Source organism: Littorina saxatilis, linkage group LG17, assembly GCF_037325665.1.
Source record: "Littorina saxatilis isolate snail1 linkage group LG17, US_GU_Lsax_2.0, whole genome shotgun sequence".
Taxonomy (NCBI): Eukaryota; Metazoa; Mollusca; class Gastropoda; order Littorinimorpha; family Littorinidae; genus Littorina; species Littorina saxatilis.
The window spans coordinates 6,516,707-6,538,411 of NC_090261.1; the positions used below are offsets into that span (position 1 = coordinate 6,516,707).

The window sequence follows — 21,705 nt, forward strand, 5'->3', positions numbered from 1 at the left end:
TATGACCTTTATATGACCTCCCTTTTATGACCTTTATATGACCTCCCTTTTATGACCTCCATTTTAAGACCTCCCTTTTAAGACCTCCAAAAATGTGAGATAATTGGTTCTTAAAGAGGATGTAATCTTGAAAAAGGCTTCAACATTTACAAAATGACAGATAATATGAACAGAACATGTGCAAAAGTAAGGTCTTAAAAGGACGGGAGTCTTAAAGTCTTAAATATTATTATATTTAAGATCCTTCTTCTTGTCGTTCGCTGTTTTGCGATTTGCGTGGATCTGTGGTTGGTTAAGGTGCGCCTGTTGGCCCAGATCCTCCGACTTCAGCCCTTAGGTTTCTTTCAGGGTTACACCGCCCTTAGTTCCTGGCTCAAAAACTTAACCCTGGGAACACATGGGGGATTTCTTACCGGGGGTCCCACCCCGGGGCTAGAGCTTTTAATGCGGCTCTTACTCGCATGGTGTAACCGTCATCAGACACGTAGGGCATTTATAGGGTAGTCAGTGCCATCTGCCAACCCACCCCGTCCTGGTAGAGACACCGCTAGTTGGTCCGGGACTGCTTATTTTATATTCGCAGCTGGCCCCCATATAGGGGTGCCGTTCCCCTATCCGCCACCTGGGGACCCCGCCGGGTTGAGGATAGTCGCCCCCCTACTGAATTGGAAGTAGTCTGTTCCCGGATATTTAAGATTGATTGTAAGGCGCTTAGAACTATTTTAGGATTTGCACCCTATAAATATCCTTATTATTATCATTATTATTATTAAACTTAAAGGAAGGGGTCTTAAAACGGGGGGAGGGAGACTTCCACTGTGTGCATGTTTTATGAATTGAAGGGACTGTCTGTGTGTGGTGTTGACAGGCAAGAGGCGGAGGACGCCAAGAAAAAGGAAGAGGAAGACAAACTGCAGCGACTGGCAGAAGAGGAAGCCCTCAGGCGGCAGGAAATTGACAAACAGCGGCAGCATGATCAAGAGTATGTGTCTCTGGCTCTTTCTCTCCTGTCTTTTGCTTTGGTGAAAATATGGGATGATTCTCACATCAGGTGCAGTTGTGGCCATCCTTTCGCTCCTTCAAGGACATAAATGTTGTTGTTTTCCTGTTGCTAAACACACATATTTCTTCTGTTGGTAGCCAAATGTTATTATTGTTTGTTTGTTTTTCTTTAAAAAAAAAAGTTAAGGATAGCTTACGGTACATTGAACTCTTGACTTATGAGAAATGACAGCCAGATGTCACAGTGCTAAAAGCGTTTACAAACCTAAAAAAGTGTCCTAATTTAAATTGAAATGTAGCTTGAGTACGTACCTCCAAGAATTTACTTCAAGGCACTGTGAAAAAAAAACACAACCAACAACAACAACAGATGAGGTTTTTATTTCTCTTCTTTTTGTGTTTGTCAGAATGCAGATACGAGCGGCTCTGAACCAGCAGACGGCAGCTCAGTTCAAACAGTACGTCCAACAGCAGTACCCCTACAACCCACAGCTGGTAAGGCTCTCTCCGTGCATGTGTCTTTGTGTTCTATTGCATGTCTACATACCTTTGGGTTAAAGTAAATGTCATTGTATTTTGCACAAGCTCAGCTGTGCTCAGATTCTTGTATGTATTATTATGGAAGCTACTCGGTCTTGCACATTTTGGAATGTCGCAATACTGGTCATATTAGGGGAAATCCTACAAGAGAGGACTATCTTCAAAAGTAGCTATACATTAAATATGAAGCGAGAATGCAGCACTGCAGAACTTACTCAGTGATCACGGTAAGTGTTCTAGAAACCGGTATTACTATTAGCTGAAAGGCAGAGGAATATGTCGACCAAAAATTCAGTTACTTAGCCCCCACAGTCGGTCAAACTAACTTGTAATTACCAACCAAAAGCTTTATAGTACGAAAAACTGTCAAGATTAATAGGACTGACCGGTTGGCCAATTTAGTTCTGGTATTTGCACTGTATAGATGAAATACCAGACATGTTCAGTTAATGCGCACACTGCTGACATCTACTTGTGTCCCTGGTTGCAGCAAGACGCGCTGATCGAGCACCTGCAGGAGCAGCACTACCAGCAGTACATGCAGCAGGTGTACCAGCAGCAGATCCTGCACCAGCAGCAACAGTTCCAGCAGCTGCAGAAGATGCAGAAGGACGGCACGCCACCCAGTGACAGCGGCCACAACACCGCCGTGTCCACAGTGCTCCCTCCCATCCTGCCCAACGGCATTAACGGTGCTGGGGACAGCTCCACGCCGGAGGAGGGCGATGACGCAAATGGTGAGAAAGCATTGTGTTTGTTGAAGGGTTCTCCACTTTGGTTAACGGCGTGGGTAGGGGGTGGCATTTGAAGAGAAAAATCTGAAACATTTTTCAAAGTACAGTTCTGTTTGGAACCTATTGAGCATCAAGATTTTGTTGTGTATTTTGAGATCAAGCATTAACAACCATCAATTCGAACGCTGAAGATGAAGAAGAAGAGACCAAGCTTTAACTTGTATGTTTGATGCAAAGTCTTAGCTTCTTTTTGTTTGATGCATTATTCCAAGAGTCCTTACTCTTGTAGGCATTTGCCTGTCCCCGGGGGTGGGGGTTGGGTTTAGAAGAAGGATTAAGAATGTGTATACATGTGTGAGTCACTGACTATGTGTATAGTAAGGATTGGAGTTAGGGTCGGGTAATGGGGGAGATACAGATGAAGGGGTGAAAGGCAAGTTGGCAGAATTGTTTGAATCAATGAATGTCTCTTTTCCTGTATGTTGAACAAGTTTTGTTTGATGATGCATTTGGACTGACTTTTATTTGACCTGGTTCTTTACGCATGATGCCTTGACTTGTCTCTTGCTGTAGTGGATGCCTCTTTTCCTTGTCCCAGACCCAATCAAACTGTTCTCCATTCATTTTTATCACATCTGAGTGGCCAAGTTCTCCAATCTCACTCTTCTTCTACCTCCATTCAGTACTCATCGTGCTAGCTGTTCAAAACTGCCATACCTACCTGAGACCTATTCTATTTGTGGAGTAAAACTTTGAACACTACCTAAAGTACTGTTGTTATTTCACTTCTTTCTCTCTAACGCTGGTTACTTGGAGAGAAAAAGTCAAAATGAAATATAGATATGATATGAAACTATGATTATAGCCAAGATAACAAGCACATGCTTCAAGATAATTCAACAAACCTGTGTGGAGTGTGTTCAACTCTCTTTCTCTGTCAGGGATGTGCAGACCTGTTTACCAGTACGATTTGGGCGTATTTTGTACGCCAAATTATTATCGGTACGCAAATACGCGACACACGCACAAAATACGCCTGAGAAAAAGTCTAGAATACGTTTTCCGGTGTTGGTGTGCTGATTACGGGATGGTACAATTGATACCGGTTTCGGTCAAAGGGAGATAATCATGACAGCGAGTCTTCAGCTGTGAAAACCTTGTTCAGTTGTTGGCACGTGCGATCGTCTGGACAATCGTGGCAGTGAAGCGGAAAAATGTGCCAGTTTCGGATGACTGTACCAAATCTAAACAGCAGAAGCAGCAGATTTTCGTGGAGAAATATAAGAAAGAGCCAGGAATTGTGGAGTCTACTATGGGAAAAAGCCATGCACACTGCAAGTATTGTAAATCAGATTTCTCCGTTGCCCATGCTGGGAAATATGACATTGAACGACACTGCAGTTCCAAATCTCACCTGGACAAGGTTGCTGCAAAGAAATCCGATGAAAGCTGCCAAGGAATTATGAAGTTCATTCCCGCAAAGCAAATCCTGCCAGAAGAAAAGGCTGTAGTCCGTGCTGTAGCAATGTTTTCTGAGATGATTGTAAAAATGAACTTGCCACTGTCAACCGCAGATGTTATTTCACGAACTTCATCTTTTCATTATCAATCTGTTTGGAAGACACTGGTTATAATGCTATAAACTGACAGGTAAATAAAATTGTTTTATCCCTGTTGTATTGGAAGGAGTTAAGTTCTGAAGGTGTTCACAAGACTGACATGCTATTCTTACACAAACACGTTTGCACCCACGCGTACATTTTCCCTAGCCCATATGGCTTTGCTTGCAAAGTACACCAACTTTTTGAAAAATACACTCAACTTTTTGGGAAAGTACTCTTGCCTCGGGTTTAGGGTAAACAGGTCTGGATGTGATATGAATTATGTTTGCATTTGAAATCAAAACAATCATCGAAGCCCTGTTGTAAAGCCTTCACCCCAATAACTTTCACCTTTTGACAGCCCCAGCAGTTTTGTGGGGGTTATCAGGGCAAATGTCTGTAATGCTTGAACTGCTAAGGGATGGTTTTAGCTTGCCTTCACACAATATGACACCTTTATCCTACTTCTTGTGGAGAACTGTTTCCCTGGCATTCAAACTATTTATGAAATTAAATCATTTCTCCTCCCATTGGAATATTGTCTCAGTGTGCGTAACTAAGGGAAAAGGGCGCCCTGACTAACAATATGTTTGTTCAATGACTTACAATTATCCACTTAACCCCTCTTATTCTTATTCTTGGTGTGTAATTTGAATTGAGGATCATGAGCAGATTCATTTAAAGGCATATGTACTCGATGACTATACACGCTAATTGCTTTACCAACAGCTGGAGACATGCTAAATTAAGTTCCCTGCAAAATATTGTGGTCTAGGACCCCTTCAATGTTGAGATATGTTAATTTTCATTTTGATCTGGATCGTCCTATTTATAGATTTGGCAACACATGTAACGTTGATGCAAGGGAGCTAACACCGCGGCTTTGTTGACATCCTCACTTTTTCAGAGGCTAGAACAAGCTGTAATGCATGTATTATGGTCCGCGCATGGTGACATATCATCATTATATGGTCTTATGGTGCGTTTGACATCGATTATGGGCAAACTACACTTTGTAAACACGGGAGCGCGTACATATGCCTTTAAACAAGTTCATTTGGCAGTGACAATCTCAGTGGCTGATTCCTCTTTCTTTCCTCTAACTTACTTACTTACTGCCTTTCACGCCTGGTGGCGTGTAGGGCAGCGACAAAGGATCTTTCCTCTAAGCCTTCTATTAATGCTTTTCTTAATGGAGCCTGAAGTTGACTTTGCCAAGTCTTTTTTACCAAAAATGATGCGCCAAAACTTTGTGAAGTAGACTGCCCGAAGTCTTTTTTACCAAAAATGATGCGCCAAAACTTTGTGAAGTAGACTGCGCGAAGTCTTTTTTTACCAAAAATGATGCGCCAAAACTTTGTGAAGTAGACTGCGCGAAGTCTTTTTTTACCAAAAATGATGCGCCAAAACTTTGTGAAGTAGACTGCGCGAAGTTTTTTTTACCAAAAATGATGCGCCAAAACTTTGTGAAGTAGACTGCGCGAAGTCTTTTTTTTACCAAAAATGATGCGCCAAAACTTTGTGAAGTAGACTGCGCGAAGTCTTTTTTATCAAAAATGATGCGCCAAAACTTTGTGAAGTAGACTGCGCGAAGTCTTTTTTTACCAAAAATGATGTGCCAAAACTTTGTGAAGTAGACTGCGCGAAGTCTTTTTTTTACCAAAAATGATGCGCCAAAACTTTGTGAAGTAGACTGCGCGAAGTCTTTTTTATCAAAAATGATGCGCCAAAACTTTGTGAAGTAGACTGCGCGAAGTCAACTACGCCCAATTAATATCAGGCTTTGTAGTCAGCATGTAGTGTGGTACATGTACAGACATGTTGTGTGGTACAGACATGTAGCCGTGTGTGTCATTGACTCCGCCCTGTGGGTGTCTACATGTGTGTGACACGACTATTGTGGAATGGTTTCAGCTTCTATGCCTCCCATGCCTGAAATAGTTCCTGCCTCCCTCTGGACCCGTAAAGATTTGAAGGAATTTAAAAACAGTCTGCGCAAAAGTAAAGAGAATGTGATAACAGTGTCGTCTCTGGCCACGGCCACGGTGAGTTTCCCCGGCCAGACGCTCGTAAGTGGTGCAGCGCAGCTGTCTGGCACTCCCCACCCTCTTGTACGCCGTGTTCTCTGTGTTGTTGGGTTCTCTTGGCTTTACGCATTTACCTGGTTTTGTTGTATTGCTTTCCTGGTGAGATTCTCGTTGTCTACATTCAGCTGTGGTGTTGTAAATACAAAGCTGAAAGCATTCAGTTACCATCCCTTTCCCCACAGTCAGTAAAGGCAAGACATTTTTGGTGATGTGTGAATTATTCCAGCATAGATTTTAATATCTTCAATTGAATTGAAAACAATGTAGAATAGACATTAACTGCAATTTAGAAGGAAAATATCCTGGTAAAAAGCTCTTGTTTCCAGTATTCAGGTTTATGATAAGCATGTAGTGATGTACTGCTCTGATCAAATAATTATTACATCAGAAAGTGTAACTCAATCACTTCTCCCTTATCCATTTAAAATGATTCTGGTAGATTCCATGATATTGTGCAAGTTTGCTGAAGTCGAAAATAGTCGTAGCTTTGCTCATTGTTGCTTTTGTTATATTCCTGTGACATGTTGTATTGCACGTACACATCTTTCAATCTGTTGTGACCGTGTTGTCATAAAGAATTATGGTAGAACCTTGTTGTGTACTTGTTTCTACATGTATCCTGATACCTTCAGCTTTATATCCACATGGCCACAGCTGAGTGTCGAGTGTAACAGTGTGTGTTGATCTTGCAGCTTGGGTGGGTGTTTCTATCCTGTAGCCTTGTGCAGCGGCTAGCTGGCTCCTTCGCTTCGTCGTACCCTTGCTGTGGGATTCTCTCCCTCTTTTGCGTCTGTGTGTCCTGTAATCTGACTGGATGTTTCTTTTCTGTTTGTTGACGGTGTTGTAGACGATTTGCCCCCCATAGCGGCGGCCTCCATGTGGACCAGAAAAGACTTAAAAGAGTTCAAGGACTCGCTCCGTAAAGATAAGGACTCTGTTATAAAGATAGGCTCAGGGGAAACTGTGACAGTGAGTACCTTGATTTATCATCACAGAAACTAGCACTTTTCTTTTGGTTTTGCTCTCTTTAGTACTAAAAGACTTTTTCTTTTTCATTGTTCTTGTATTGCTTGAACCACACCTAAGTGGAACACTTTTAGTTCCGATTGTAAAGCTTACCTTTCTTCATGTGCATTACAATTCACAGCACAAGAAACTGACATTTGATTTGCAATATGCTAATGATGGGATACTTTGATTTCGAGCTTTCTCAGATCCTGTTTGTTTTACAACTTTGTTTTTATTTTGATTATGTTATACATGTGTTACTTGTTTTTGATTTACAGTTTCAAATGAATCATTTACCATTTCTTTTTTGTTCATGTGCTTTTACATCTTGTATGGCCAGGAAATCTTGAAGTTTGCACAGCACAGCTTTTTTGTTGTTGTTGTGAGAGCGGGATATACATTGTTTTGATTATCTGGCAATGCATTGGTGTCAAAGGGAGAAAAAAAAAGGGAAAATATGTTTGCAGTCAAATATTGTTTGCTCTTTAAGTGGAGACTGCAATTGATAGATTTGTTCGGAAACAATCTAATTTTTCACACTGACAATTAGACTAGATTTGCGCACCTGCATATAAAAAGTATTTGCACTGCTTCTTTGCGTAGCGACTGAAACAGGCCTCACTTTATTAGCGGCCTGGTCACCTGCACAATAGTATTTCTTGTTGATTTCTGGCTGGAAATTATGCACTTTAGAAGACAGCAGTGAACGGCTTCTGTGTTAGCGAAAGTACTGGTTCTGCGCACAATAAATTCAAATACTTAATTCACCTTATTTTTGTTGTGATTGTATATGCAAGACATGGTTCAAATATTTGAAAACTAGTTCATTTGATTATTGTTTGTCTGAATGGACCAATTACTAGAGTATTTTATACAGTAATTATTTCTGACATGGATGAAAATGTTTGCTTTTACACAATTTTTGATAATTCAGAAATCAAGCAAAAAGCAGACAGAATTAGGCTTTTTACATGTGATGTAACAGATTTAGTGTCTCATAATTGTTTTGACTTTGCCTGATAATGTTTGGTTTTATTTTTACTGTACATGTAAAATGTAAAGTTCTTTGAAATTAAGCCCTTTTCGTTTGTAATCATCCAAAAACTTGAGCTGAAGACCATCACAGAATCACAATATATGTGCACACATGCTTGTTTGAGCGCATGTAGTTCAATGCTCTAGTTGCAACCACTTTCATGATGTTATTAATGCTAATCAGGAATCAAAGAATCAAGAAAGTTTAGTTATTAGAACATTTGATTACAGTCATAAGGAAACTTTCACAGGTAAATCAACCTAGATGTCAATCGTGACTGTTGCGTTTCCTTGCAGGTGCGCGTGCCAACACACGAGGACGGCACGTGTCTGTTCTGGGAGTTTGCCACAGATCACTACGACATAGGGTTTGGCGTGTACTTTGAGTGGACGATAGCGCCCAGCAACACGGTCAGTGTGCACGTCAGTGAGTCCAGCGATGAGGAGGAGTTTGAGGAGGAGAGGCCTGGGGTGGAAGGTCAGTATCGTGTCAGCTATAATTTTTGAGTCTCTTCCTCCAGTGTTACTACCACTACATGCAGCATTAATGAGAATGTCCAGGCTTTGGGCCTAAATCAGATCTTTAGGTGAGCTCCAAGGATACAACAATAAACAGTATTTTCAGTTTCAAGTCCTGAATTTCATCCTTATTTTGGAGTTATGGGTCACCTATGGATTATTTTACACAGGCCATTATCCATGCCTCGTATAACTAGTGTATGTTTCTGTGGTAGGGACTAGCAGTTGTCATTGCAGCCTTTTTACATCATCTAACATACAGAGAATAGGATCCTTGGTAAAGCATGCGTAACAAATCAACTTCTGGTGATTTGCTGCTTTGTGATTTTCACATTGCTAGCACTGCCCTGGTTTGACCAATGGCTACACATTTACAGGACTGCCTGAGATGCATGCAGGTCTTAATGATTTAATATTTGATTTTGAAGATTCATCAAACTTCACAAAGTTGCTGACTTAATGATCTGATTTGTAAGACAACAGGCGCTTCAAACTTCACAAAGTTGCTGACTTAATGATCTGATTTGTAAGACAACAGGTGCTTCAAACTTCAGAAAACTGAGGTCCTAATGAATCATAATTTGATTTAGAAGTTGATCTTTCTGTCACATACTTTACATAAAGAAGACTTTTTGAAGCTCTTACATCTTTATGTTTATACCAGCTGGTCTTTTGTCTACAGCTGAGGCTAAAGGGGACGACGTTGAGAGAGGAGGGAAGACGGCACCATCGGACAAGCCCCCGACAGACGAGATCATTCCAGTGTACCGACGCGACTGCCACGAAGAGGTGTACTGTGGCAGCCACGTCTACCCGGGACGCGGAGTCTACCTCCTTAAGTTCGACAACTCCTACTCTCTGTGGCGTTCCAAGACGCTCTACTATCGCGTCTACTACTCCAGATAGGCCTGCACCGGATGAATCAATAATATAGTTGAGGACACGACAGTGTGAAGGCAGACAGGCTAGGGAATGGTCAACAGTTCCACGAGGATGGTGTGAGGAGAGCTCTGAAAGCCGGGACATTCTGGTTTAGTGACTTACCACTGTTCTCACTTGTATGCTTCCTTTTTGTTCAGTTTCAGTTTCAACTGAAATATATTGTTTCAGAAGTTTCTCTCCAGCTGTGACTTTCTTATCTTTTTGTATAATTTTTTTTTCTCCAGAGGTGCATGACTTGTTTTAAAGAAAAGGCATTCATGTTATGTTTGTAGTGTGATCTGAATTTGTGATAAATCAACTGGGTATACATGAAATGTGAACGTGAAAACATGCTAGCAGACATGGAGTAGAGGTACAGTGTCAGTCATAATAGTTCCGTCAAAACAAGACGGCAAGTTTGTTCAAGGTTGATTGGGGGGGGAGGGGGGCATGATGTAAGCTTGCAATCTCCACTTTTCACTCTGAGTGGTTACAATATCAACTAAAGGTTTCATTTGGAAAACATCAGATTAGAATGCTAGGATAAAAAGTAGGACATAACAAATGCCTTTTGTGTTGCTTTGAAGCATGGCTGGCAGGCTAACACTACAGTATCATGTGCTGAGTAGTGCAACTGTAGATGATTTTTGTTACGTGTAGATTTTTCATCTAAGGCATGTCTGTAGTTATTTACAGCAAGCCACACAGGTAGTGGAAAGCTTGAGAAAGGTAGTTAAAGCTTTAGAAAATAGAAAGTTCTGGTAGAGAAGAGGCCCTGCCAGACTTTTGATTAATTTAGCTGCATAATCACAGTTATCCCCCTTATTTACAGCACACGCCGTCTCACTGCCTCCTTGCTGTCAACATCTGGCTCAAATTGAAAACTTAAAGTGCCTGACAGTAAGCACTGATCACTTCACAGGCTCGGGTTTTGGTTTTACTGTAAGCAGTTAATTTCCTCCAGGCTTGAGTTTTGGTTTTACTGTAAACATAAGTACATCTTGCCTTTACACAATGAGACTTCAAGTTCATCTTTGAATTATTCCAGGCCTGAGTTTTGTTTTTACTGTAAACAATTGATTTCCTCCAGGCCTGAGTTTTGTTTTTACTGTAAACAGTTGAATTCCTCAAGGCTTGAGTTTTGTTTTTACTGTAAACAGTCGAATTCCTCCAGGCCTGAGTTTTGTTTTTACTGTAAACAGTTGAATTCCTCAAGGCTTGAGTTTTGGTTTTACTGTTGGCAGTTAATTTCCTCCAAGATTTGATCAGTCAGTGAGAAGCAGGAGGGTTCCTTTTCCAGTGCAGCGGTCAGTGTTAGTTTGGTAACTTGCTTCTCACGTGTTGTGATGTTGAGCTGTTTTGACGGTTTGTTCTTTCGCTCGTTTCGTGCTTGTTGTTGAGACATTCAAAGTATTGATGTTTCTAGTTTTCTTTTGTAAAGAAATGACATGACTCTCTGTTACATTGTTACCCTTGTGATGACTGTGGTAGTGTCTTTTAGTAATCAAGGTGCAGAAGCCTGGACTGTATCTTTGCACACAGACTGTCCCCTGCTAATTGATGTTTTGTGTAATATACTGAGTTGTGAATGCATGGTTGAAAGTTGACGCTGTGATCCTGGTGTGAAAGTGGAGTATGAGGTGCGTATGTGTTGGCTTTGAGTAGGGTGTGCTTGTGAGAGTGTGCCAGCCAACACCTGGGTGTGTTGTGTTTACAACTTGTCCATTTTTGAAACTTATTGTTTTGACTGAAATTCAAGTACATGTATACCTGAACAAAATGGAGGCTTTGTCATGCATACAAACATATTTTTGTTAATATCCTAGTATACCTAAAGAATTAATAAAAACCCTCTACAATTCTAGAAAATTGACAGTTATTTTAATATTATATCACCTTAAAAAATGTGTAGCCCAAAACAACTGCCTCACTTGTATGAAACTGGCAGTCAGTTGCGGTGGACAGGAATGGGAAAATGTTTGTGCAGACATAATTCTACTGATGCCTGCAGTGAAGAAATTTATGGTGAAATGTGGGGTGAGGGGAATAATTTTAACACTTCATGCATGGGGGGTGGGGTGGGGTGGGGTGGGCTGGAGTGTTGTGCATTTGTTTCTGTTGTATTTGTCATATTCTATGAACTGAATGTACAGAACTGTAGCCGTGGGTTCACAAAACAATGCTGTCTTGCTAGGGGTGGCAGGCAGCATTCAGTGAGGGCTTGTGCACGAAATTCAATATATTTGAGTCAAGCAAAAACCAAGGGTAACTGCACTGAATTTATGAAGAAGCACGCTTATTTGTTTTCGCTTACTGCATCAGTTAGCTTCAGCTGAAATGAGGTGGTGTCGTGACCAGGAAACAAACCAGCATCATCACGCATTTGCTCCTTAACCCATGTAAACCTGTTTGTACAGAGAGAAAAGATGTTTGAAAGGCTTGCGATTTCATTCTTCCTGTGAATGTGTGGTTGGATGTGATCAGATACTTTCACTTGTGAGGGTATCACAATGTTGAACATAGCTGATGAATTAAATTTGTGACATATCATGCTGTGTGTGTGTGTGTGTGTGTGTGTGTGTGTGTGTGTGTGTGTGTGTGTTTCAGTATGGATGCATGATTATGGGAGTGAAGCTGTGTGCATATAAGGAGGACTTGATTTATATAATATACAGAATATGTTTGCATATTCGAGGAGCTAACTTTTTTTTTCAGTATAGATCACCTGCTAAGCAAGAGAGCTAAACTAGAACAATCACTATTCCCGGCATGAATACAAATCAACATGTTTCAGGCAAGTGTAATCTGTATAGCTGGTTGTCGAAACATAAAGATTAAGCGTACTCGTTTCTGTTCATTATGGAAGTTGATTTTTTTCTGTATTGTAAAATAGAGGGCTCTTGCATTCCTTCAGAAACTCATACCTGAATAAAACATTCATACTAATTCAGCAATAAAAACTTTGCAAGCAGCTGGAAGAATGGTTTTATTTGCATGTCATGAGGTGTTGATGGTCGATCTATTCTAATCATCTTTATAAGTAAATTTATGTTCTTTTTATTGTAAGTCATGATTCCTCTCAGAGTTTTAAGATTTGGCAGTTTCTGGTTAAGCTTTTGTATCACTTTGTTATTCAGTTCCAATGGTTCTAGGTTGTTGTCAGTTCACAGTACAATGTATCTACCGTTTGTGGAGCAAATATTTCTAGATTTTTGACTGAAGAATCCTCTTGAAAAATGCTAATTTTTTTGTCAAGGGGCAGTGTTTTTATTTTCTCTTTGTCCAACACTATCATTTTGCTGTAGCTAAAAGGCAGAGTGCTCTGTCAAGGGTTTTATCTCCCACAATTCCCAGAGGAGTTGGGTAAGGAGAGAGAGCGATCGCGAGAAATCGTCATTGACCGTGTGGTTTTCGTCAAGTGTAGACATGTTGGTGCACTTTTCTTTTTCTTTTCTGTCCTTCTGAGCCTTTTCTCTTCAGTAACTAGCATGTTAACTTACAGAGGGATTGGCTTGTTTAGAGTCATTCGGCTGTTTGTAAGCGACAGAACACTTTTTGTTCGTCATTTTGTTACAATGCGTATTTTAGTTATGCTAATTGCAAACACTATTTGTACATGCAGTTTTGTGAAGATACTGTTTACTAGCTCATGAAATAACGGATATGACTATATTGGTTCTAATACACATGCGTGTCAAAATGACAATTTCAGGTACTAGCTCATAAAATCAGTTATAAGACTTGGAATCAGATTCTCACTACATGGGCTAGTCATGTAATATATATATTCAAGTACCTTGAATAATCTTGCCAAATACTGTCAGCATTCGTGAACAATTTTACACTGTGAAATTACCCTGGGACACCAAAATCTGTACAAACGTGATCTGCAATCTTTTCGTATGGCATCGTTTTAGTCCAGGGTTTTGTAATGCTATCAAAATAACTAATAAATGTTGTCGTGTTTACATGTAAACTTCGATTTCTGTGAAAACTTTGTGAACATAAAGGGTGCAATAGAACACAACAGCCATGCGTTGCTCAGAATCACAAGAGCCCGCTCAGAGAAAAGTCGCTCTGGATTGGTCTAATGCAACGGGCTCACAACGAGGCAAATCGCTTCACGATGGCGACGAAGAAAGCACGATTGCTGCGAGATATGAAAAAAGTTGTACTAGTAGACGATTCGGTCAGTGAAATCGTCAGAGAGAATGTAGTTATGATGGGAAATTTAGCTGGGGTAGTCCCTGAACCTTGAAAAGCGATGGATCCCTCGGGTCACGTCGAAAACCACGCCAAGAAGATCGAAACACGCTACACGGCATCGCAGTGTAAACACCGCCGCCATCTTGGATCGGGCGGTGGGCGAGCATATACCAAAGCCGCTCGCCGAGTGCTTCGCGAGCGCTTTCCTGCACTGCCCTAAGAAACGGCTTTTGTCATTCGCACTGCGAGCGACCCGTGGCGAACCGCTCTGGGCAACTCGTCTCTGCTTAACCATTCTTGACAAAAGTTCTCTGCTATTTTTGACTCACATGCGAAGCAAAAGTGAGTCTATGTACTCACCCGAGTCGTCCGTCCGTCCGTCCGTCCGTCCGGCCGTCCGGAAAACTTTAACGTTGGATATTTCTTGGACACTATTCAGTCTATCAGTACCAAATTTGGCAAGATGGTGTATGATGACAAGGCCCCCAAAAACATACTTAGCATCTTGACCTTGCTTCAAGGTCAAGGTCGCAGGGGCCATAAATGTTGCCTAAAAAACAGCTATTTTTCACATTTTTCCCATTTTCTCTGAAGTTTTTGAGATTGAATACCTCACCTATATATGATATATAGGGCAAAGTAAGCCCCATCTTTTGATACCAGTTTGGTTTACCTTGCTTCAAGGTCAAGGTCACAGGAGCTCTTCAAAGTTGGATTGTATACATATTTTGAAGTGACCTTGACCCTGAACTATGGAAGATAACTGTTTCAAACTTAAAAATTATGTGGGGCACATGTTATGCTTTCATCATGAGACACATTTGGTCACATATGATCAAGGTCAAGGTCACTTTGACCCTAATGAAATGTGACCAAAATAAGGTAGTGAACCACTAAAAGTGACCATATCTCATGGTAGAAAGAGCCAATAAGCACCATTGTACTTCCTATGTCTTGAATTAACAGCTTTGTGTTGCATGACCTTGACCTTGGGTCAAGGTCACATGTATTTTGGTAGGAAAAATGTGTAAAGCATGTGAGTCGTATGGGCTTTGCCCTTCTTGTTATGAAATGGCATTCCCCTCCGTCTCTTGTTTAATGTATAATGGAGTGCTGTGTTGTTCTGATAGAAGTGTCATCATGTTCTTGTTGGAAGGAGAAACTCTTCAGCTGTACCTAATTTTTGTAAGGAAGTTGGGTTTTTTGTTTTTTGAATCTTCAGAACAATTGTCTTGAAGTTGCATCTCAATGTACGTAAGCCTTTTTTTCATTCAATTTGTTGTTGTTGAGATGTTATCTTGTTCTCACCTGAGAGCATGTAATTGTTCCATCTATCAGTGAAGTAGATTAGGCATAGTCCCATGTAATTCCAGTGCATATGATGTATACCTTGTGGAAAGCAACAATTGTAGCCAGTCAATATTTGACGTATGTACATAGCTCATGTCCCATGTTCATGGTCCCATCTCTACGCCCACTAACCAGACATCATTATGCGAGTACACTCATCAGACATCATTATGTGAGTACACTCATCAGACATCATTATGAGAGTACACTCATCAGACATCATTATGAGAGTACACTCATCAGACATCATTATGAGAGTGCACTCATCAGACATCATTATGAGAGTACACTCATCAGACATCATTATGAGAGTACACTCATCAGACATTATGAGAGTACACTCATCAGACATCATTATGAGAGTACACTCATCAGACATCATTATGAGAGTACACTCATCAGACATTATGAGAGTACACTCATCAGACATTATGAGAGTACACTCATCAGACATCATATAGTACACTCATCAGACATGAGAGTACACTCATCAGACATGATAGTACACTCATCAGACATCATTATGAGAGTACACTCATCAGACATCATTATGATAGTACACTCATCAGACCTGATAGTACACTCATCAGACATCATTATGAGAGTACACTCATCAGACATCATTATGATAGTACACTCCTCAGACATGATAGTACACTCATCAGACATTATGATAGTACACTCATCAGACATCATGATAGTACACTCATCAGACATCATTATGCGAGTACACTCATCAGACATCATTATGATAGTACACTCATCAGACATCATTATGAGAGTACACTCATCAGACATCATTATGCGAGTACACTCATCAGACATCATTATGAGAGTGCACTCATCAGACATCATTATGAGAGTACACTCATCAGACATCATTATGAGAGTACACTCATCAGACATCATTAGGCCAACAAAAAAAAATAGGTCTGTTTACGGTAACATAGGCCAAAAAAATAGGGACGGTCGGTAGGTCGGGATTTTTTTTTCTTTCTTTTTTTCCCCAAAAAACCATATTTTTACGTTATTTTGCAAAAAAACCAAGATTTTTTTTTTCTTTTTTTTCCCCCAAATGCCAAAAAAAAGTCAAGGGTCGCGCGAAAAAAATAGGGTCGGTCGGGTTACCGTAAACAGACTATTTTTTTTTTGTGCCTTATGATAGTACACTCATCACACATCATGAGAGTACACTCATCAGACATTATGAGAGTACACTCATCAGACATCATTATGATAGTACACTCATCACACATCATGAGAGTACACTCATCAGACATCATTATGATAATACACTCATCAGACATCATTATGAGAGTATTCTCATCAGACATGATAGTACACTCATCAGACATCATTATGAGAGTACACTCATCACATGTAAAAGCCTGGACTGAGTGCTGGTGATGTACATGATCACTTACGTCAGTGAGATGCTATCTCTATGCTTGAAATATGTCACCTGTTTCTCATTCCTTAGCTGCCAGATATGGCGAGTGAAGCTTGGAAGTAGCGTTTTGTTGGGGACTGCTCGCAGCAAGGAAGGCTAAGATTGGGTTAGAAAAGGCGAGCATCTTTCTGGAGGTGCTCGCCACGTGAGAAAATATGGCGGCTGCGCAGCTGCCAATCCTGTGTGTTGTTCAACAATTGCAGACAACTCTTTCAGTTTTAATCCAATTTGATTTTTGATTGGGACAAAATCGTTACATAGACACCCAAACCCTGGCTAAGCCACAAGCATTTCTTGCCTTTGTGAAACGGGCGTCTGATAATTTCACGAGAAGACATCGCTTTCTGTGATACTTAAATATCTTTGATTGGGCACACATATTGTTTCTGGCTTCCATTTCTGCCCACAAATAAATGTGTGTGTGTGTCTGCTATTGCTCGTGTATGCTACTTGCTTGTGTTGGGCTTGTAATGGCTTGTTTTGCATTGCTTAGAGCAGGGCTGCATGCACTGGTTCTCACTTGCTTCGGTTCACGTTTGAATGCTTCTGGTCGAGTTTTGAAGGCCTTTGCAGTGGTTTTAACAGGGTTTGTTGACGGTTTTTGAGTCACTTGAGAAAAAGTGACTCTATGTAATCGGTCAGTGTTAGTCTGTCCGGCCGGCCGTCCGGCCGGCCGTCCGTAGACACCACCTTAACGTTGGACTTTTCTCGGAAACTATCAAAGCGATCGGGCTCATATTTTGTTTAGTCGTGACCTCCAATGACCTCTACACTTTAACGATGGTTTCGTTGACCTTTGACCTTTTTCAAGGTCACAGGTCAGCGTCAAAGGAAAAATTAGACATTTTATATCTTTGACAAAGTTCATCGGATGTGATTGAAACTTTGTAGGATTATTCTTTACATCAAAGTATTTACATCTGTAGCCTTTTACGAACGTTATCAGAAAAACAAGGGAGATAACTAGCCTTTTCTGTTCGGCAACACACAACTTAACGTTGGGCTTTTCTCGGAAACTATAAAAGTGACCGGGCTCAAATTTTATGTGAACGTGACTCATTGTGTTGTGAATAGCAATTTCTTCCTGTCCATCTGATGCCTCATATAATATTCAGAACTGCGAAAGTGACTCGATCGAGCGTTTGCTCTTCTTGTTAAACTATGGGCTTAAAAAAAAGTGCAGTTTACTGAATTCTTCTGTTTCAACTGTCAACTGTCGTAATATATTGCTATAGGGGAGCCATGGGTGTCTGCAAGACTGTTTTCACACTGGGATCAGCTATCGTTATAGTTCTGGGAGGTACATGACTGTTAGTGTTATATTTTTGAAGAGATGCAAGTTACAGAATATATTCATACAACCAAGGCAACATTTATGCCAGCTTCAGCTTCATACTCTAATTCTAATTATTTCCTTCCGCATGCATGTGTCCTGTGCCAGTGCTGTGTCTTGGTAGAACAACTGCCTTCAACATTTAATGTTCACGGTTTGCCACCTGGTAAAGATGATCAAGATTGAGCTAATATATTGAGATGTTCATTTATATTTGGCATTGATAATGATAATGCTTCATTCATTCATAACACATTCTTTCTGACTATTGTATTTACATTAAGTGTATCTGTTGCTTCTTATTATGTACCTGCTAACTTCAGCAATCTTTGTTTACTTTACCCCCCTCGGGTTAGGGGGAAGAATTTACCCGATGCTCCCCAGCATGTCGTAAGAGGCGACTAACGGATTCTGTTTCTCCTTTTACCCTTGTTAAGTGTTTCTTGTATAGAATATAGTCAATTTTTGTAAAGATTTTAGTCAAGCAGTATGTATAAGAAATGTTAAGTCCTTTGTACTGGAAACTTGCATTCTCCCAGAAAGGTCATATATTGTACTAGGTTGCAAGCCCCTGGAGCAATTTTTTTATTAGTGCTTTTGTGAACAAGAAACAATTAACAAGTGGCTCTATCCCATCTTCCCCCCCCCCCCCCCCCCCCCCCCCCCTTGCAATATAACCTTCGTGATTAAAATCGACGTTAAACACCAAATAAAGAAAGAAAGTTTGTTTACTTTGATCAAGTACAGTATAGATACCCTCTGCCCCCATTGTTTTTTAAGACCTACAAAAATCTGAAAAAATCGGATCTTAAAAATACGGGACTCTTAAAATGGGGGTAAATTCACAGAGGTTGTGAACAGAAAAGTCTGAGAAAGCAAGGTCTTAAAAAAAAGGGGGGGGGGGGGTCTGAAATTGGGGGGTCTTAAAGAGGACTTTGTAATGGAGGGATATTGGTTGGAGCCCCAGAAGAAAATTGTAGTAGGTTGTGTTTTGTGTCTGATACTTCATCACAGAAGATTGTGAGGGCACGAACAGATCCCAGGTGTGTGTTGCTGTGAAATCTGCAATATAACCGTACTCTCGTTCTATCATCTTGAGCCTCATGTACTTATTGTGTTAGACTGGAGTTTGTATTCATCTTGACATGCTACACCTCTACTAACACCTTCAACACCAGCCTATCCGTTACAAAGGGGAGAAAATGGTCGATGGTTGGTTCTGGAGGATTTAAAAATGGGTTTAAACAGAAAGCGGTTGTGGAGAAATCCAAGCAGTAGTTCCACAGGGAAACAATTGTTGTGATGGGCAAAACAAACCTTCCATGATGGTGCTTTCGGAACCCTACCCGTACAAATACGTATTAGGGTGTTGCTGAGCTAGTCTGTGGAAATGATGGGGGGTGGGGAGTTTAAACATGTTGTTTTGTTTAATGTTGTGCTCTCGGAGAGTTTAGGTCAGCGTTGAAATATTTATGAAGATATGAGCTTTTTTTTCAATTTAATTTTTTTAAAATAAATTTGACAAGTGAATGTTGGAGGGAAGTCACGGACGATTGAAGACATATTCCAGAATATGCGAAAGAATATTTTACAAGGTGTTAATTTATTCCATTACATTCAAAATGTAAATTTGCTTTGGTAATGTGATTGTTTCCATGTTTGATTGGTGTTTCATGTTGTTGTTGCTTGAGGTTGAAGCATAGAGTGGGAAGGTAATTTAAGGACAGTTTAAGGATTTGGCCGGTGAGGCCTGTTGACGCGAGTTATTCATTTGATGTTTTGTTTTGGTAGAAAAGAACATGTTAACACGCGTTGGTGATGCTTTTGTATATATATTGTGAACCCAACACCCACACACATTTCTCGTCATGAGAATTTATAATAAAACCGTTACTAAACACTTAAAGGTGTTTGTGTGTGTGTGTGTGCGTGTGTGTGCGTGTGTGTGTGTGCGTACATGTGTTTGTGTGTGTGTGTGAGTGCGTGCGTGGTGGGACTTGGGATACCTGCACCAAATATAATGTCTTCCTTTACGAGTATTCTACGGAGAGTGTGTTCCAAGTTTGTACTCAGCTGTGTCTCATCAAGCACTTGGTCTTTTTACATTTAGTCAAGTTTTGACTAAATGTTTTAACGTAGAGGGGGAATCGAGACGAGGGTCGTGGTGTATGCTGTGTGTGTTTTATGTTTTCAGTATGTTCGCTTGTTAGTTTTGTGATGGTGAAACCAAAAGTTTTCACCATAACCCCCCCCCCCCCAAAAAAAAAATTGTGTTTTTTGGGGGTATTAATCAGTGACAAAATCTGCTGCCTAAAACTGGTAATGATCATCCTCAGAATGCACCAGATTGCACCATTTTGCATCCTTTTTTTCACAATTTTCCGGGGGGGCATGCCCCCGGACCCCCCCTAGCAAGCTAGGCGCTTTGCGCCGTCGGCTCGGCGCTTCACACCCATATCTTCACAATATACTTTTGGAAACCCCCCCCCCCCCCCATAAAATGAACTGATCCGCTCCTGCTGACCATATGAATCGGACATTTGAAGCATGTAATTTGACTATGACCGATGACATCCCTGAAATTAGATGCCAGACTTTTAAGTGTTTTTCTCTCCTTTCTGTCCTCCACTGCAAAGGTGATTACTTACCTGCTATACCTACCCCTTCTCTTCACTCTCATTGATGAATCCTCCTGATAACAGCTGTCTGATGAAGACTGCTGGCATCGCTTTCTCCTTGACGTCACCAATCTGACGTACGTGCTGCTACATGTGCTAACACCGGAGAGCTGCACGGATCCCTTCATCGCAATGTTGACGGTGAGAACTGACTTTGTGTCTTGTATGCATTGCAGAGCTGTTCCTTGGTGTAGGTCTTCGGTCACTGACATACTTTTTTGATCTGACGCCTTGACGGTCTGACCCCTTGCTGGTTGACCGTCCGATAATTATGACACGTAGGTCTTCTGACCATCACTTTTTCTACACGGACAGAGCCATGCAGGACACATAGTTTCAATCCAGGTTCAATTGAACTTTTGTCCTCTGATCCTGGGAACAAAACTGCATTTTGTTGTGGGAGACTGATTGTTCTGTGCGTTTCTGTGCATGCATGAGCGGTCGTATGTACATGTAACCGAGTGCCAAAACACTACGATCACCTCGGTAGGCGAAGTGCAATCAAACAGGATTGAAAATGTTAGGGCTAATTTCTTAGCCCTATAAAAACTTATGCAAACCCGAAGGTTTCAATGAACATACAGACAATCGGAAACCACCAGACCCCATCACAAACAGAATTCCACAATCCACCGGTGTTGACTTAAAGGCCAACAACTCGGGTGCAGAGTCTGCCGTGAAAGGAGCGGTAGCCTCCCCTGTCAAAATCGCCAGGATGTGATAGGGTGGAGTGAAAGGGGGAAATAGGCCAGGAAGCATAAATGAGACGCCAAGACAGAGGTTGCGATAACGTGACTTTTATTTAACGTACACCAGAAAGCAGACACCAGAAAGCAGTGTAGTTCCTTCCTCAATATACAGCCGCACACAACTCAGTCGTCGGAACTTGAATTACGATCCCGGTCGAAAGTCACTTCGCTGATGTAAACCCAGCTCTAAAACGTTTGTTCAACTGAACACACACACTGTGCACAAAATCTCTCGATTCAATCCTCGAATCTCTCCTTCGCCAAAATACAGTTATAATGGCCCAAACTAGGTATACAGACGTTTCGCACTTTCGCCGTGGCGCACTTTGACGATTCGAAAAAGTTCGAATCGTCAGCATAAGGTGCGAATCGTCATAGTGATAGGTGCGAATCGTCACAAGGAAAAAGTTCGAATCGTCAGCATAATAAGGTGCGAATCGTCATAGTCATAAGTGAGCGATTTTGGTGTTGTAAGAAGTAAGAATCCAGTGC

The 21,705-nt window shown here is 41.0% G+C and overlaps 1 protein-coding gene across 4 annotated transcripts in view; it reads left to right on the top strand.

Moving 5' to 3' along the window:
* Window positions 1-19,692, top strand: part of LOC138953947 (Golgi resident protein GCP60-like) — a 39,130-nt gene extending 19,438 nt beyond the window's left edge. For 2 of the 4 annotated variants that reach the window (XM_070325959.1, XM_070325961.1), the window contains 6 exons: window positions 869-982; window positions 1,410-1,497; window positions 2,033-2,279; window positions 5,792-5,922; window positions 8,305-8,485; window positions 9,209-19,692. In XM_070325959.1, the coding sequence (XP_070182060.1) occupies window positions 869-982; window positions 1,410-1,497; window positions 2,033-2,279; window positions 5,792-5,922; window positions 8,305-8,485; window positions 9,209-9,432 (985 nt within the window). In that variant the 3' untranslated portion in view covers window positions 9,433-19,692. Of the gene's footprint in view, window positions 1-868; window positions 983-1,409; window positions 1,498-2,032; window positions 2,280-5,791; window positions 5,923-6,811; window positions 6,934-8,304; window positions 8,486-9,208 lie in introns of all 4 variants that reach the window. The other 2 variants (XR_011451654.1, XM_070325960.1) reach the window with 2 other exon arrangements.
* Window positions 19,693-21,705: the final 2,013 nt, after the last annotated feature.